We start from the raw sequence: 19,586 nt of genomic DNA, 5'->3' as shown, positions 1-19,586 counted from the left end.
TGTGTGGAATGAGCTTCCAGAGGAAGTGGTGGAGGCTGGTACAATTGCAGCATTGACGGTTTGGACTGAAGGGTCTGTTTCCATCTCTATGACTCAATGGAATTTTTTTTTTGTGAAAAGTGAGAAAGTTATTCTGCAATAGTGACCTAAATGTATCCGGTCCAAGAAGATATGTGACTGTAAACAAAGGCTTGGGAGCACCACTACAGTGTAATGGAATAAGATGTTTCTGATCCTGGGTTTAGGATAGGCAGTGTAATCGCATTAAGCTTTTAGTTCTATTTTGACTTCAGAGCACAACTTACAGAGTTCAGTAAGAGTTGAGTTCATAAACAAGTTTTTCTGAATGAGGTTTTAGCTTCTCTCATGGTAGAAGTTTGTTCAGCTCAGTTCAAAGGAAAATAGTCATTGCAGCAGTAAATTTTTCTCTCGGTTGTGAAGTTTCCAAACCAGGAGAGTTTGAATAGAAATCCTGAGGGTGATGCAATTGCAAGTGGTTATGGCATCAAAACTGTAAAATCTTTATGTCATCAGACTTGGAGAGAAATCATAAAATAATTTCAACACTTCAAGAAAGAGTGACTGGAAGGAGTTGGTTTAAGTAGAAACTCTAAGAGTTGAGATAGGAGTATAATTTTTGTGGAATTGAGTCTCCATAATGGATAGTGTTGGGAAACAAAACAAAACTGTGTTTTAATGTTAAGATCTTTATAGCTCGTACATAGTTTGGTTTATCTGATTTCTTTCTTTGCACAATAAGCTTATATTCTATTGTTGAAGAATATCTGTGGCCTCATGTGACTATTTCAACACAAAACAAAAACAAAACAAAGGAGTATATGGACAGGTGGGGACAGAGCCCAGAGTGATAGAAAGATAGAGGGATGGATGATAGTAAGCCAGGAAGGAAGAAAGGCTGTGAATGGGCACATACGTAGCTGAAAGCAGCTCATGTAATGATCAGGCCTGGGATGTGAATAGTGGATAAAGGACATGGGAAAAGGTGCTCATGCCCTAACATTATTGAACTCTATATTGAAGGCTGCATGTTCTGAAAGGGGAAAATTAGGTGCTTGTGCTGAGCTTCGCTGGAGCACTGCATAAAGCCTGAGACAGATGCTAGCTAGGGAATAGGGTGATGTGTTAATGTGGCAGGATACTGGAATTCAGGATCATTTTCACGACTGAATGTAGGTGTTCCACAAAGTGATTGTCCAGTCTGCATTCGTTTCCCAAATGCAGAGGAGACCACATTGTGAGCAGTGAACACAGTGGACTTGACTGAGTGAAGTGCCAGTAAATTGCTGGTTCACTTGGAAAGTGTGTCTGGGGCCTAGTGAGGAGGGATGAAGTAAACAGGCAAATGTTGCGTAGGAAGGTGTTGTGGCTATTAAGGAGATTTGGGAACAAAAGGGGAAAATGGCCCCTGCAAAATGTTAACAGGGAGGGTAGGGAATATGTCTGATGCTGGCAAACCAGTGGAGGTGAGGTGTGAAGGAATTTCTTCTACCTGCCTGTAGTGAATGTGTGGAATTCTCCATCCCAGAGAGTAGTGGAAACAGTATGTTGAAAAATTTCAAGAGAAGGTTGATAGATGTTTGAAATATCAGGAAGTTAATGGCTATGTTGAGCTGGAACAAAAGAGGAGTTGAAGCCTGGTGTAGATCAACCAGAATGTTATTGAATGGCAGAACAGGCTTTAGGGGCCAAATGGCCTGCTCTAGCTCCTATTTCTTATGTTCTTACCAGTTAGGATCATCATGATGTGTATTATCCAGTAACATTAATCAGACAATATTTCTAACAGAGCAAAAATGGGAACTGAGCCCTTAAAATAGAACCATCAGATTTTAATGTAGCAACATGGAGCTAAAATGGTCAATGAGATACAACACTGTGTAGCATTCATAGAGCAAATAAAGTTCTATTTTTTCACATTTTCAGCTCACTTCCTGTTCTTGTCTGCATCATAAACTCAAATACTAAACTAAAAGATATAGTAATGATTTTGTAGCAAGGATTAAAGAGTAGGAAATGTTCTTCTACCATTCATTCATTGTTTTCCTCACATTAAATATAAACTAAGAACTGTGGATACTGGAGATCTGAAACAAAAAAAAATGAAATTACTGGCAAACCTCAACCAGCTGGCAGCAACTGACCTAATGAAGATCACTGAACCTGAAACATTTAACTCTTTCTCCACACAGATGTCACCAGACCTGCTGAGTCTCGCAATGTCTAAATTTAATTAGAGTCATAGAGATGTACAGCATGGAAACAGACGCTTCGGTCCAACCAGTCCATGCCGACCAGGTATCCCAATCCAATCTAGTCCCACCTGCCAGCACTTTCCAAACCCTTCCTATTCATATACCCATCCAAATGCCTCTTAAATGCTGCAATTATACCAGCCTCCACCACATCCTCTGGCAGCTCATTCTATACACGTACCACCCTCTGCATGAAAATGTTGCCCCTTAAGTCCTTTTATATCTTTCCCCTCTCACCCTAAACCTATGCCCTCTAGTTCTGGACTCCCCGACCCCAGGGAAAAGATTTTGCCTATTTATCCTATCCATGCCCCTCATAATTTTGTAAACCTCTACAAGGTCACCCCTCAGCCTCTGATACTCCAGGGAAAACAGCCCTAGCCTGTTCAGCCTCTCCCTGTAGCTCAGATCGTCCAACCTTGGCATCATCCTTGTAAATCTTTTCTGTACCCTTTCAAGTTTCGCAACATCTTTCCGATAGGAAGGAGACCAGAATTGCATACAATATTCCACAATTGCACAATTGGCCTAACCAGTGACCTGTACAGCCGCAACATGACCTCCCAACTCCTGTACTCAATACTCTGACCAATAAAGGAAAGCATACCAAACACCTTCTTTGCTATCCTATCTACCTGCAACTCCACTTTCAAGGAGCTAGGTTTGTTTGATTATGGCTAGCATGTCACTTGCAGGCATACTGTAATATGCTTATTCCCAACACGCCTAGGATTCCTATGTAAATTTCAACATATATAGTAGGAAATGCAGGAACAGCAAATCCCCACTCAGTTATGATGAAGAACATGCTGTTCCTTTTCAATCAGTTTGCTGTTTTATTTGCTGTTTTGTCAGCAATGGTAGTGAGAGAAGAGGAATATTGTCCAAAACTAAATTCTGAAATTTTGCACATCTGTTCGATGCAGCAGAAACGTTGCCTGTACATTGAAATCTTGGGCAACCTTTTCCCTTTGCTAGAGGTGGCTGAGCATGTAGTGGAAAGGGCAAATAATCAGGCACATTGATAATGCCAGTCTTCCTGTCCCTCCTGCCATCTCATCAACTCATTTCTGCATTGGAAGGGACTTTTTCAGCCTGTCACAAATTAAAACCCTTAAATGCTATGATTTCAGATTGAATATCAAAGCTTACAATCTATCGAACTCTGCTTTCCAAATTGATGTAAACATTGTCGTACAAAGGCTGACAAGTGAATCTGAGTGTTGTGGGTATGAGGTTTGCTGTAGTGCTAAGTGTTTAAGGATGAGGGTGAGGTGTAGCTTAAGAATGGTCAGTATGAATCCTGCATGATAGAACTTGTTAATAGATGAGTTGTGGGGATGTGGGAAAATAAACAATGTTTGATGTTACTGGGTAAGTTAATAAAATCTAGCATTGAGGTCACTGATCATTTGTGTGACATTGCCTCCAGGAATTTCACAGCTGAAAATGTGTTGCTGGTTAAAGCACAGCAGGCCAGGCAGCATCTCAGGAATAGGGAATTCGACATTTCGAGCATAAAGGGCTTATGCTCGAAACGTCGAATTTCCTATTCCTGAGATGCTGCCTGGCCTGCTGTGCTTTAACCAGCAACACATTTTCAGCTGTGATTTCCAGCATCTGCAGACCTCATTTTTTACTCCAGGATTTTCACCTACACCTCTGGCTTCAACATCCTTTCCCATTGCCTTCTCATCAGCATCCCTGAGGATACAGAATGTCCCTCTCCTTTTTCCACCTCTTTCACCAACTGGTCTATTGCTGTGTCTGATGGTTGCTCCCTCCTGTGGTCAGCCTTTTCTTGCTTTATTTCAAGAGCTAGAGATTTTCTTTAACTAGTGCAGGTTAGCTTGAAGATATATGCAGCAATGAACAATGATTGCACACAACAGTCTTAATGAATGGCAACGAGGATGAAATTGGTAGCTGCTTTTATTCCAGTCCAATGGGAGAGGTTAACTGTCCACTGTAATTAATGTCATAGAGACATACAGCACAGAAACAGAACCTTCAGTCCAACTCATCCATGCTGACCAGACATCCGAACCTAACCTAGTCCCATTTGCCAACATTTGGCCCAAATCCCTTTAAACCCTTCCTAATCAAATACTGTAGCCATCCTTTGCTTTTTAAATGTTGTAATTGAATCTACCTCCACTACTTCCTCTGGCAGCTTGTTCCGTACACTCACCACCCTCTGCATGAAAACATTACCTCTCGGGTCCTTTTTAAATCTTTCCCCTTTCTCACCTAAACTATGCCCTCTAGTTTTGGACTCCCCCACCCTAGAAAAAGACCTTGGCTATTCACCCTATCCATGCCCCTAATGATTTTATAAACCTCTATATCAGGTCACCCCTCAGCCTTGTGTGGAGAAACCCCAGACCTATTCAACCTCTCTCTCTAACTCAAACCCTTCAGCCTCGGCAACACTCTTGTAAATACTTTTTGTCAAGTTTAACAGCAGTTTACCAATAAAAGGAAGACCAGAATTGAAGGCAATATTCTAAAAGTGGCCTCACCCAGTGCCCTGTAAAGCCACAACATGACGTCCCAACTCCTATCATCAATGTTCTGACCAATGAAAGCAAACATGCCAAATTCCTTTTTCACCACCCAGTCCAGGAACTATGCACCTGCATCCCAAGGTCTGTTTGTTCGGTTACTCTTCCAATTGCTGTGTCCAATTTTAGTGACTAACCAATTAAACTCCCATAATGTTTTACATATATCAAAGATGTTTGAAGAGGTTGAGTACATTTAAGATCTTTGCTCTGATGTAACCATTTTTATTTTTGCTTTGTAGGAAGTTAGTAATCATCCTGTGAGAGTTGGAACTTTATCACGAAGGTACGGACATTCAAGTATGACTAGTTCAACTTCACAAGGAACTTTAGGGTAAGTGAACATTATAGAATAACATACTGGTAGATAACTGAAGGACAACCTTTGGGAGAGTGGCTGTTTGGCATTGTGGGTATACCAACATCAATCGGACTGCAGGGGTTCAGGAAGGAAGCTCACCGTGAGCTTTGCAAGGGCAACTAGGTGTGGGCAAAAATCTTGGCCCAGCTGCTGATACCCTCATCCCATGAGTGAATTTAACCAAAAGTTACACTGTGAGAACTGCCTTCTCAATATTTAGCTCCAGTTGGTGGAGCCTTTTAAATTGGGCCTTAAAGATCATGCTGGGTGGCTACATGTTGGGTTGAGGTAATCGACGGTATGGATGCAGAAGAGACAGATGCCCTCTTCTTGTCACCTGCAAATTTCCTAATAATTGCACAAGATGGACCTCCTCCCCCCTGTGAAATTGCATAGAAGTAATAATGCAGTTTGGGGTGGGAGGGGGAAGTGCAAAGATATCTACTAGCTTCATTAATATGCCTCTATCCTATCCATTATGGCAGAGGGCTGGGGAAATCAAATTTCGGGCGTTAGGAGAGGACTTCAGGAGATAGATTGGTAAAGTCATGGTTGTTCTCCTTTAGAGAGAGAAGGTTGAGAAGAGATTTGATGGAGCTACTCAAAATCATGAGGAGGCTGGACTGTGTAGACAGGAAGAAAACAGCTCATTTGGTGAATGGATTGAGGACCAGAGGGCACTGATTTTGAATAATTGATAAAAGAAGTGAAAGTAACATAAGCAAAATCCTTTTTCATGCAGTGAGTGGTTAGAATCTAGGCTGCAGCATCTGAGAATGTGGTAAGGGCAGATTCAGTAGACCTTTCAAAAGGAAAGTGGGTAATTTTCTGAAGTGAAAGTATATACAGGTTGATGAGGAAAAGGTGGGAGAGGGACCAACTGGGTACCTCTTTGTTCAGCACTGCAACTATTCCAAGCTTCTATTGTTCTGTTGGGTCTTCCCTCCACAGCTGTATTACTTGATTATGGACAGTGTAGTGGAGAAAACGCCAGCTCCAATTATTTTAAGTAGTGGAATAAATCATATTTAATAAGAAAAAGATTTCTGAGGTAATAGACCAATCTTTGGTCCACTTCATTCTTTGCCTGTCTAATGTTCATGTTGAAGAAATTTCCTGTTTCTGTCATCTTCAGAAGGAGTGCTAAAGGAGCAAGACCTGTTCAGCCTCCTGTTGTCCCAAGTGCATATAGCAATCCCGTGACCAACTCACCGTCATCAGAGGGACCTCCGATGCTCAGGTACATTTAGTTAAGAAAATTCTAAAGTGTGAACATTTTCTACAGACACAAGAAAATATTTTGATACTTCTGAAAAAACACCAATGACACCTCTTTTGTGTTTTCCTTTTTTATTGTTGTTTGAAAGCAGTGATGTTGATAGAAACAGGAATAGCTGTGGAATTGAAAACATGGTGATGCCTGTGTCTGAACCTGTGTCAATGCTTCCACCACCACCAGCACCAGCACTCTCAGTGGCAGCTGAACTAGGTCAGTGTGTGTGTGTGTGTGTGTGTGTGTGTGTGTGTACATGTGAATACATGTGAACAGTGTCTCAATAAAACATTGGAAGATCAAATTTTGTACAACATAATAAATTTCATTCAGTTTAATAGACAATTAATTTTTCCAAATTGTAAACTTTAGCCAATAGCATTAAACAAGAAGCCGATGAGGAGGAAAATCAGGAGAGGAACACTAATTTATCGTATAGCAAAGTATCATAATTACTCTTAAAGCCTCTATCAAAATAGCAAAAGTAATTTTCAGTCTAATATGATCATAAAATCATAAAGAATAGGAGGCAGAAATAGATAATTTCACCAAATAAACCGTAATACAATTCAATAAGATGATGGCTGAACTGGCTGTTGCCTTAACAGTACTTCTCTAACTATGTCCATTACTTTTGACGTCCTTCCAGTCTGAAAAAAAATTGCCTAATTCTCCCTTGAATATAGTCTTTGCCCCTTCCTTAGTGCTCTGTGGGAAAGAGAATTACAAAATATCTTCCAAGAGAAGAGATTCCTCATCTTCTCTGTCTTAAACAGATGATTCCTTTATTGTGTTATGTCTCATGCTTGGTATGTCAGTACACCTTTAAGAGACACAGCATATCAGTATATCTTTAAGAAACATGCACAAGATATCATTACTGCATTAAAGCAAGTGGATGAGGGTGTAAAGTTCAGTGTCACCTTAACTCGGAGCAAGACACTCTACTTGAAGCATACTTCTCAACTGTAACCTAATAGCTTAATGTTAGCCCAGCCACTGATGTGCCTGAGATTCAGAGATTGTGTTAGCTGTAAGAAATGTCTGCTGGATTTCTAATATCACAATAACAAGGTTTAGTCTCTTATGTTATCTAGGTTAACAGAGGCACTGACACTTCAGTTTAAGTATGCTGCTGGAAGCAAAACTTGCATCAGATTTATTTTTAACCTCTTCTTTTTACCATGGTTTTACAGTCCTCTAAAAAGAAATAAAACATTCTCTGTACATTTAAACTGTCAGCCCATTCAAAATCTTACATATTTTTAAGATAACCTTTCAGCCCTATAAACTTAAATGAGTGCCGATCCAATGCCTTCACCGCAGGAATCAATCTAGTGAAACCTTTCTGAACTACCACCAATGGGACCATGTCCCTCAAGTAAGGAGTTGTTCCATATTTGAATGTCATCTCTTACATATTACTAGGGGTCTTGTGTCAGTCAGTGTAGAGAGATCTGGGTGTTACAGAGAGATCTGGGTGTTCTTGTACACCATTCAATGAAGACAAGCATGTAGGTACAGCAGGTAGTGAAGAAGGCTAATAGCATGCTGGCCTGCTCCTGCACCTATTGTCTATTGTCTATAGTCTGATATTATTAAATATATAACATAAGGACTTAAGTCAAAAGGGTTTATGTGATGTGACATGAAAACAAATTGTTCAAGTTGTTGCTCACTGAAATTAACAGCTTATTGTGTGTACACTTTGAAGGTGAGAATGGTCTCCTAGACATGCCACCACCTCCTCCAATGGAACTGCCTCCACCTCCTGCTCCTCCTCCGCAGATTTTCAATGAGGTCTGTCTGCCTCCACCTCCCCCATTAGTATCTGAGCTTCCGATTTCAGGTGAGACATGCTCTGTTTTGTTTAGTACTCACTGTCTTTCATTAGGATCCCAGCAAATGTTGTTATGGACACGTCAAATCTCGTACTGAAACCTGGCTTGATGGATTATATTTTGTTTCCTTGTAGTTTTAAGGAAGTGCTCTGACACTAAAACATAAGCATGCTATTTCTATTAATAATGAAGTAGAGAAATTTATTAACAGAAGGAAATTAAGGTACAACAGAACCCCAGATGCTGGCCATCAGAAGCAAAAACAGAAGTTGTTGGAAAAACTCAGCAAATTTGAAGAGAGAGCAGAATTAATGTTTCGGGTTCAGTGAACCTTCATAACCTCCTTTCCAAACTATCTATGTAAAATACAAACTCAAAGATTTTGAGACACTCAGTAGAAATCATTTTTATTATACATTAATGGGACATGGGCATCCCTAATTGTGTCAGCATTTGCTGTCTTTCCTTGGTTGGTCTTTGAGAGCTGCCTTCCTGAACCGCTGTGGTCTAGTATAATTTGATTAATCCCAAAGCACTTTATAAATTGAAAAGTAAAACAAATTTTGCATCCAAAACAGAACATGCAATGCATATCTTGAAAAGTAATAAAAGACACCAATCATACATTACTCACACCAGACTCAATGTCTCTAATATCTCAAAGGATTTAAGCCCAGTTGTAATTATATACTGAAACTGCTGAGCTTAAACATACTCAGCTTTAAGGAACCTCTCTTTAGGCTTTTGTTGCAACATTTCCAGGCTGGGACTATCACTAATAGTAATAACCAAGTAATTTAGTTCCATTATTTCCTCAAAAGCACTGGCCTATTCAGACCTCACAGCATTACCCAAAACTTAAAGTAAAATTAAAAAGAAAACTCTTTCTACATCATGGGTTTTACCCTTAGGCTTAACAAAAAAAAAGCTCTTGTGCCCAACATATGCAGACTGGACTTTCAAATTGCTGCCAAGACAAACTGATAATATATAGGAGGAAGTGAGAACTGCAGATGCTGGAGATCAGAGCTGAAAAATGTGTTGCTGGAAAAGCGCAGCAGGTCAGGCAGCATCAAAGGAGCTGAAGAAGGGCATATGCTCGAAACGTCGATTCTCCTGCTCCTTTGATGCTGCCTGACCTGCTGCGCTTTTCCAGCAACACATTTTCCCAAACTGATAATATATGTCAGACACCTGTTGTAGAAGTTACCTGATTTTCATATCTGTTGACTTCATCTGGAATCAGGCTGGAGCTATAATGGGCATTCATCCAGAAAAGCAGTGTTATATGCAGATAGTGAGTTGAAAATTTGATGCACAATTTCTGTAGATTGGATGCATTACCTAACTCTTAATACCTTGATTTACTGATATGATAAGACTATAAGACATAGGAGCATAGGTTAGGCCATTCAGCCCATTGGGTCTGCTCTATCATTCAATCATGGCTGATAAGTTTCTCAACCCCATTCTCCCACTTTTCTTCCACTAATCCTGGATCCTCTTTACAATCAAGAATCTATCTATCTCTGTCTTAAATATACTCAATGACCTGGCCTCCACAGCTTTCCGTGGCAGTGAATTCCATAGATTCACCACTCTGTAGCTGAAGATGTTTCTACTTATCTCTAATCTAAAAGGTCTTCCCTTTACTCTAAGACTCTGCCCTTGGATCATAGTCTCTCCTACCAATGGAAATATCTTCAACATCCACACTGTCCCAGGCCATTCAGTATTCTGTATGTTTCAATTAGATCCCTTCTCATCCTTCGAAACTCCATCAAGTATAGACCTAGAGTTCTCAAACAATCCTCACATGTTAAGCTTTTCATTCCTGGAACCACTCTCATGAACCTCCTGCGAACATGCTCCAGGGCCAGTGTATCCTTCCTGAGATATGGGGCCAAAAACTACACAATACTCCAAATGGGGATTGAGCAGAGCCGTACAGATCCTCAGAAGTATGTCCCTGCTTTTATATTCAAGTCCTCTCAAAATAAATTCTATCATTGCATTTGCCTTCCTAATTACTGACTCAACTTGCAAGTTTGCCTTGAGAGAATTCTGAACAGGAACTCCCAAGTCTCTTTGCACGTCAGACTTCTGAATTTTCTTCCCATTTAGAAAATAGTCCATGTCTCTAACCTTCTTACCAAAGTGCATGACCTCACACTTTCCCATGTTGTACTCCATCTGCCACTTCTTTGCCCACTATCCTAACCTTTCCAAATCTGTCTGCAGCCTCCTCAATGTTACCTGTCCCTCTACCGATCTTTGTATTGTCAGCAAACTTATTCAGAAGGCCCTCGGTTCCTTCACCTAGATTGTTAATGTACAAAGTGTTCATTCACGTTATTTCCAAAGCTGATTTAGGGAAAGCTATTCTTTTTGAGACTAAGTTGTTTTGCGCTTGTCTCTGAGTTTTATTTTCACCAACTCTAGGAAAGGCAGCTGGCAAGAAAGCAGCTCTTGAGTCTCTGAGACCAGTAGCTGATGGTACACAGAAGGATCCATGATGATTGACATCCTGAACTTCTCCTTCTCTGTGGAGAAGCAGGTAGCACCAGTTGCTGTTGCTTGCAGTAGAGCATAGGCAGCTAATGAGATAAATGCATGGCAGGATTTACAACAGGATTCACAGTAAACAGTCAATTTACTCAGCAAACAGTGTCTACTTAACTAGAACACTCCAGCAAACAATCCATACACTCTACTTAAAAATCCTCTATGAAATACAGGAAGCAAAGAACATGCTTGAAATTGGCACCAATTTCTCCTGATAAAACCAGGTTAGCTTCTTCAGCCAAGTGTAGTGAGTGGTGGACAGTTACATCATTCAAACTGATGATTTCCTCTGCAAAATGAAGCAAGTGGAGGAAAATATATACAAATTATGTATAAACATGAGATCAAGATATAAGCCATAACTATTAATTTAACCTGGTGCAGGAATAAGATGGTGTTATTTTCTGGGTCTGTAGATTGTGAAGGAGCAAAATTGGCCTTTGCTGTGATATGTACTTCTTGTCAGATGTGGGAGTTTAGAGAGAGTTTAAGGGTTACTATGGATTATATCTGCCATAAATGCTGTTGGATGCGAATTTTATCAGATCAAATGAATCAGTTGGAGAGACAGTTAGAACCGATGAGGAATTTGAAACAGCAACAGTATGTGATGGATAGCAGCTATAGGAAGGGGGGAAAATCTCAGATACAGTCACATAGATGGGTTAACTCCAGGAAGGGTAAGAGAGGTAGGCACCAAGGGCAGGAATCTTTTGTGGATATACCCATTTCAAACAGGTATGCTGTTTTGGAAAATGTAGGGGGTGATGGATTCTCAGGGGAACGTAGCATGGACAGCCAAGTTTCTGGTATTGAGACTGGCTCTAATGCAATGAGGGATACGTTGGCTTCCAAGAATTCAACTGTGTTCGGGGATTCTGTAGTCCGAGGTACAGACAGACATTTCTGTGACCAGCAGATAAAAAGCAGATGGTGTATAGGAAGGGAAAAGGTTGAGATTCTGAAGGGAGATTACAGAGAGTTAGGCAGAAATTTAAAAAGGAGGTCCTCAAGAGTAGTAATATCTGGATTACTCCCAGTGTTACGCGCTAGTGAGGACAGGAATAGAAGGATAGAGCAGATGAATGCATGGCTGAGGAGCTGGTGTATGAGACAAGGATTCACATTTTTGGATCATTGAAAACCCTTTTGGGGTAGAAGTGACCTGTACAAGAAGGATGGATTGCACCTAAATTAGAAGGGGTGTAATATACTGGCAGGAAATTTGCTAGAACTGCTTGGGAGGATTTAAACTAGTTGGGGGGGGGGAGGTTTGGGACCCAGGGAGATAGTGAGGAAAGAGATCAATCTGAGACAGGTACAGCTGAGAACAGAAGTGAGTCAAACAGTCAGAGCAGGCAGGGACAAGGTAGGACTAATAAATTAAACTGCATTTATTTCAATGCAAGGGGCTTAACAGGGAAGGCAGATGAACTCAGGGCATGGTTAGGGACATGGTATTGGATATCAGAGCAATTACTGAAACATGGCTCAGGGATGGGCAGGACTGGCAGCTTAATGTTCCAGGATACAAATGCTGCAGGAAGGATTGAAAGGGAGGCAAGAGAGGAGGGGGAGTGGCATTTTTGATAAGGGATAGCATTACAGCTGTGCTGAGGGAGGATATTCCTGGAAATACATCCAGGGAAGTTATTTGGGTGGAACTGAGAAATAAGAAAGGGATGATCACCTTATTGGCATTGTATTATAGACCCCCTAATAGTGAGAGGGAAATTGAGAAACAAACTTGTAAGGAGATCTCAGCAATCTGTAAGAATAATAGGATAGTTATGGTAGGGGGTTTTAACTTTCCAAACATCGACTGGGACTGCCATAGTGTTAAAGGTTTAGATGGAGAGGGATTTCTTAAGTGCATACAAGACAATGTTCTGATTCAGTATGTGGATCTACCTACAAGAGAAGGTGCAAAACTTGACCTACTCTTGGGAAATAAGGCAGGGCAGGTGACTGAGGTGTCAGTAGGGGAACACTTTGGCGCCAGCGACCATAATTCTATCCGTTTTCAAATCGTGATGGAAAAGGATAGACCAGATCTAAAAGTTGAAGTTCTAAATTGGAGAAAGGCCAATTTTGACGGTATTAGGCAAGAACTTTCGAAAGCTGATTGGAGACAGATGTTCGCAAGTAAAGGGACAGCTGAAGCCTTCAGAAATGCGATAACAAGAATCCAGAGAAAGTATATTCCTGTCAGGGTGAAAGGAAAGGCTGGTAGGTATAGGGAATGCTGGATGACTAAAGACATTGAGGGTTTGGTTAAGAAAAACAAGGAAGCATATGTCAGGTATAGACAGGATAGTTCAAGTGAATCCTTAGAAGAGTATAAAGGAAGTAGGAGTATAATTAAGAGGGAAATCAGGAGGGCAAAAAGGGGACATGAGATAGCTTTGGCAAGTAGAATTAAGGAGAATCCAAAGGGGTTTTACAAATATATTAAGGACCAAAGGGTAACTAGGGAGGGAATAGGGCCCCTCAAAGATCAGCAAGGCGGCCTTTGTGTGGAGCCGCAGAAAATGGGGGAGATACTAAATGAATATTTTGCATCAGTATTTACTGTGAAAAAGGATATGGAAGATATAGACTGTAGGGAAATAGATGGTGACATCTTGCAAAATGTCCAGTTTACAGAGGAGGAAGTGCTGGATGTCTTGAAATGGGTATACGTGGATAAATCCCCAGGACCTGATCAGGTGTACTGGAGAACTGTTTGGGAGGCTAAGGAAGTGATTGCTGACACTCTTGCTGAGATATTTGTATCATCGATAATCACAGGTGAGGTGCCGGAAGACTGGAGGTTGGCAAACGTGGTGCCACTGTTTAAGAAGGGTGGTAAAGATAAGCCAGGGAACTATAGACCGGTGTGCCTGACCTCGGTGGTGGGCAAGTTGTTGGAGGGAATCCCGAGGGACATGATGTACGTGTATTTGGAAAGGCAAGGACTGATTAGGGATAGTCAACATGGATTTGTGCATGGGGAGTCATGTCACACAAACTTGATTGAGTTTTTTGATGAAGTAACAAAGAAGATTGATGAGGGCAGAGCAGTAGATGTGATCTATATGGACTTCAGTAAGGCGTTAGACAAGGTTCCCCATGGGAGACTGATTAGCAAAGTTTGATCTCATGGAATACAGGAGGAACTAGCCATTTGGATACAGAACTGGCTCAAAGGTGGTGGTGGAGGGTTGTTGTTCAGACTGCAGGCCTGTGACCAGTGGAATGCCACAAGGATCGGTGCTGGGTCCTTTACTTTTTGTCATTTACATAAATGATTTGGATGTGAGCATAAAAGGTACAGTTAGTAAGTTTGCAGATGACACCAAAATTGGAGGTGTCATGGACAGCAAAGAGGGTTACCTCAGATTACAACATTATCTTAACCAGATGGGCCAATGGGCTGAGAGGTGGCAGATGGAGTTTGATTCAGATAAATGCGATGTGCTGCATTTTGGGAAAGCAAATTTTAGCAGGACTTATACACATAAATGGTAAGGTCCTAGGAAGTGTTGCTGAACAAAGAGACCTTGGAGTGCAGGTTCATAGCTACTTGAAAGTGTAGTCTCAGGTAGATAGGATAGTGAAGTTTGGTATGCTTTCCTTTATTGGTCAGAGTATTGAGTCCAGGAGTTGGGAGGTCATGTTACAGCTGTAGAGGACACTGGTTAGGTCACCTTTGGAATATTGCCTGCAATTCTGGTCTCCTTCCCCTCGGAAAGATCTTGTGAAACTTGAAAGGGTTCAGAGAAGATTTATAAGGATGTTGCCAGGGTTGGAAGTTTTGAGCTATAGGGAGAGGCTGAACAGTTTGGGGCTGTTTTCCCTGGAGTGTCGAAGGCTGAGGGGTGACCTTATGGAGGTTTACAAAATTATGAGGGGCATGGATAGGATAAATAGACAAAGTCTTTTCCATGGAGTAGGGGAGTCTAGAACTAGAGGGCATAGGTGAGAAGGGAAAGATATAAAAGAGACCTAAGGGGCAACTTTTTCACGCAGAGGGTGGTACATGTATGGAATGAGCTGCCAGAGGAAGTGGTGGATGCTGATACAATTGCAACATTTAAGAGGCATTTGGATGGGTATATGAATAGGAAGCATTTGGAGGGATATGGGCCGGGTGCTGGCAGGTGGGACTAGATTGGGTTGGGATATCTAGTCGGCATGGACGGGTTGGATCGAAGGGTCTGTTTCCATGCTGTACCTCTCTGTGACTCTAAGTGTGGTCACGTATAGCTATTGCCTGAAGTGATTGATGGAAAAATACCCCATTTATCTCCCTGGCTGACCAGCACTGAACATAGTCAATGGAATGAGTAAGGATTGGAGGCACTCATGAGTGGGAGCACAGAGGGCTATAACTAAAACTTTGCAACTTAGTGGCATTACACATTGAAAAAGTGAACTCAAGCGCACATGTGCTGCCCATACATAACAGACTGAAAATGTGGATATGGAGCAGGGTGAATCCAGTACGTGAACAATCCATTAACTTAGTTATGAGAACACTGTGCTGAATACCACAACTTGCTAGAAAGTCAGCTGAAAAGACTGTTCCTGTGCCTATGGATAGTGATGGACTGATCTCCTGTCCTCTTGATCTTTAATGCAGCTAGCTCTGCTTCAGGCTGTCATAACCATTTTATGTGGCAGGGTCCTCGGCGTGACCACAGTGCTACACCTCCTGCAAGTCTCAGGTGCAGGTGCTCTGCCAGCTCTCCTGCCTTCCTGCATCCGCCCGTAAATGATGTGTCACTGTCCTCTCCACTTTCAAGTAAGCTTCCTTGTTCCGTGTGAATTTCAGAATTCAGCTTTGTGCAATTTATAATCTCATTCTTTTGTGCTAATGACTTACAAAAGCTTCCATGTATCCCCACCATTTCCTTAGTCTGCTCCCCAGCACCTATCCTTCCCTCTTTATTGCAGTTTATTCCACAGATCCCCCTGACTGGTTTTGTTGCCCGCTTTCAGGAGAACAGTAAGTTTTTATATTCTGCACGTGCCTGCTTTGCATGTAGATGTATGAGATCTCGTTTGATTTCTGTCTGCAAATAATTATCAGTCAGTGAAATGGATTTTTTAATACTAGGCTTTTACATTTAATTGTTGGTGTGTGTCTAAACTTATTGAAAGGTCACCACTCCTGAACCCGTTAGTGGCACGGTTGAAACTGTAAAAAAAACTCAATTATTTCATCTAGCTGAGTGTGAATTACTCAGCTGAGTGAAACTGAGTTCATATCCAGGCCCTAAATAAAACGATCCATTGTGGAATATTGTGTCCGAAAATTACATTTTGAAAGGTAGGCTGAATGTTTCTTCCCTAAAGTGAAAAATTTGAAGTGCTATGATTTTTTTTTCCCCCAGGCTTGATGTCATAAACAAGAACTCTCTGGGAGTTTGAAAGTTATTTCCCTGTACTTACTGAAGTGTAAAACTATTGGGAATAAAACACCAAAACAAAAAGTATTCTCGTGGTATACTTTAGTGTTTAGGTGGTGATGCACAACAGATCTGTAAAATGTAATTTAATTAAGTACATTAGAGCCACACACTGTAATATCTAAAGATTACAAAATTTGACACATTCTAATTATATTGTATTTTATTCTAATGCTGCATTTCTTTATATATGTTGCATATGAACACATATATACTTATGTTACAAGCAATAAAACTGTCTTGTATCTTGTGGCAAAGTCCTGGTGCAGTATTAATATCACTGGGCTAGTAATCCCGCGTCCCAGGAAATGGATTCCAATCCCTTAATGATAGATGAGGAAGTTTTTATTTTAAAATAAACTGGAATGAAAAGCAAACCCTAAGGGAATGACTGTGTAACTACTGTGAGAAAGTGAGGACTGCAGATGCTGGAGATCAGAGCTGAAAAATGTGTTGCTGGAAAAGCGCAGCAGGTGAGGCAGCATCAAAGGGGCAGGAGAATCGACATTTCCTGAAGAAGTTGATCACGGCTGAGAGGTTTCTCAATTCCAGTCACGTGCCTCCTCCCCTAACCCTTGATCCCCAACCAATCAAGAACCTATCTATATCTTAAATACACTCAATGACTTGGCCTCCACAGCCTTCTGCAGCAATGAGTTCCACTGGTTAACCACGGTCCACCTGAAGAAATTCCTTCTCATCTCAGTTCTGAAGTGTCATCCCTTCATTCTGAGGCAGTGTACTCAAATCCTAGTCTCTCCTACTAGTCATAGTCAGACAGTATGGAAACAGACCCTTTGGTCCAACAAGTCCATGCCAAACATAATCCCAAGCTAAACTAATCCTAATTACCTGCTCCTGGCCCATATCCCTCCAAATCTTTCCCATTCATGTATTTATCCAAATGTCTTTTCAATGTTGTAATTGTTCCCACATCCACCACTTCCTCAGGACGTTCGTTCCACATGTTAAGCACCCTCTGTGTAAAAATCTCTCCTCTCACCTTTAAACATGTGACCCCCAGGCTTGAAATCTCCCATCTTAGGGATAAGACATCTACCCTTATCTAAACCCCTTATGATTTTATAAACTTTATACGGTCACCTCTCAATATCCTATGCTCCAGTGAAAACATCTCATGCTATCTAACCTTAACTCAAACTTTCCATTCCCGGAAATATCTTTTCCATTTCCACTCTGTGTGGGCCTCTCAGTATTCTGTATGTTTCAATTAGATGCTCTATCATCCTTCTAAAATCGATTTAATACAGACCCAGAGTCCTCAACTGATCGTCATATGAGAAGCCCTCCATTCCTAAGATCATTCTTAGTAACGCTCTGTGGACACCCTCCAAGACCAGTACATCCTTCCTTCAATACATGGCTCATAACCGCTCACAAAATGCGGTCTGATCAGAGCCTTTATACAGCCTTGACATTACATCTCTGCTCTTGTAGTCGAGCCTTCTTTAATTAATGTAATATTGCATTTGACTGCCTAACTGCCAAGTGAACCTGCCTGTTGATCCTAAGAGAATTCTGACCTAAGAGTCCTGCTCCTTTGTGCTTTAGACATCTGAAGACTTACCCCATTTTGAAAATAGTCAATGCCTCTATTCGTCCTACCAAAGTGCATAACCTCACATTTTCCTACATTCTATTCTGTCTGCCACTTTTCCACTGTCCTGGCCTGTCCAAGTCCTTCTGCAGTCTCCCTGCTTCCTCAACACTACCTGTCTCTCCACTTATCTTTGTGTCTCCTGCAAACATAGCAACAATAATGTACAATGTGAATAGTTGTGGTCCTAAATTTGGCCCCTAACTCCTCCAGTTACCAACTGCGATCCTGGAACAGACTCCTTTTAACCCTACTGTCTGCCTTTTGCCAGTCAGCCAATCATCTATCCATGCCAGTACCTTGACCCTAACAACATGGGCTCATGTCTTACTTAGTCACCTCTTGTGTGGTGCTTTGTCAAGGGCCTTCTAAAGTCCAAATAGATCATATCCACTGGCTCACTTTTATCTACCTTGCTTGTTATCACCTCAAAGAATTCTAACAGATTTGTCAGGCATGACCTGCCTTTGAAGTGATGCTGTCTCTACCTTATCTTACTATGCACTTCCAAATACTCTGCAATTTCATTCCTATTAATGGACTATAATATCTTACCACCAATCGAGGTCAGGCTAACTGGCCTATAGTTCATGTCTTCTGCCTCTCTGTCTTCTTAAACAAGGCTGTTACATTAGCCACTTGCAATGTTGTTGTGAGTCCCAGAAATGCACTTCACCATTTTGAAATTAGATTTGTATTGTGTTATTGAGCTATTGCACATCCAACATGACACCAGCAGGATAATGAAGGGGATGCAGATCATTTATCTTTAGACAAGTGTAAAATGGATGACATTAATACAGCTGCCCATCGTACACCATAGTATATACCACAGGAAAATTGGACAAATCTATAAAAGATGACTGATTCAATATCACCCATTCTACAATATTACTAATGGCCTTTGATTTAGAGGTGCCAGTGTTGGACTGTGGTGTACAAAGTTTTAAAATCACATCACACCAGGTTATAGTCCAACAGGTTTATTTGGAACCTAGTACTTCCAAATAAATTTGTTGGACTATAACATTATGTTGTGAGATTTTTAACTTATGGCTTAAATTTCCACCTGAAGTGTATAACAATTAGTAGGTTACAATTACTAAAGTTGAGGCTTACAACATACGGAATTATGGACTCACTATTGAAAATCATTTGCATTTATTCTCTATGATTTGGTTTACTTGCTGAAAGATCGCACTTACCTTTTGTCATATTTACGTTATCCTATTGATCTGATTCTTTTTTTAACCTTGCTCTGTCATTTCAGTCACTGACTGTCCACCCCCACCACCTCCTCCTGACTTCATGGTCGATCTTAATGAAATGACGCCACCACCGCCACCTCCAATAGACTACCTAGATGAGCCTCAGTGGATACCACCTAATTACATCGAAAAAGGTATTGGTAGGACTTTTGTTTTTAGTTCTTATGGAAATTATTTCTTTTTATCCAAACTTTGATACTGTTTTTGGTTAATTGCACATCAGAAGTTTTATTAACTGGCACGTAGTGACCAATTTGCCGTTTGTTCAAATATTCTGGATAATTTGGTGGCATGGTGGCTCAGTGGTTAGCACTGCTGCCTCACAGTGCTAGGGACCTGGGATCGATTCCAGCCTCGAGCAACTGTCCGT

The 19,586-nt window shown here is 41.1% G+C and overlaps 1 protein-coding gene across 3 annotated transcripts in view; it reads left to right on the top strand.

The window, feature by feature from the left end:
- LOC132830694 (abl interactor 1-like) overlaps window positions 1-19,586 on the top strand; it is a 46,542-nt gene that overhangs the window by 21,957 nt on the left and 4,999 nt on the right. For 2 of the 3 annotated variants that reach the window (XM_060848506.1, XM_060848504.1), the window contains 5 exons: window positions 5,080-5,171; window positions 6,334-6,438; window positions 6,566-6,687; window positions 8,186-8,320; window positions 19,219-19,350. In XM_060848506.1, the coding sequence (XP_060704489.1) occupies window positions 5,080-5,171; window positions 6,334-6,438; window positions 6,566-6,687; window positions 8,186-8,320; window positions 19,219-19,350 (586 nt within the window). The remainder of the gene's footprint in view (window positions 1-5,079; window positions 5,172-6,333; window positions 6,439-6,565; window positions 6,688-8,185; window positions 8,321-19,218; window positions 19,351-19,586) is intronic. The other variant, XM_060848505.1, reaches the window with a different exon arrangement.

Source organism: Hemiscyllium ocellatum, chromosome 32 (assembly GCF_020745735.1).
Source record: "Hemiscyllium ocellatum isolate sHemOce1 chromosome 32, sHemOce1.pat.X.cur, whole genome shotgun sequence".
NCBI classification, from domain to species: domain Eukaryota; kingdom Metazoa; phylum Chordata; class Chondrichthyes; order Orectolobiformes; family Hemiscylliidae; genus Hemiscyllium; species Hemiscyllium ocellatum.
This window is presented reverse-complemented; position numbering and strand designations above follow the sequence as displayed.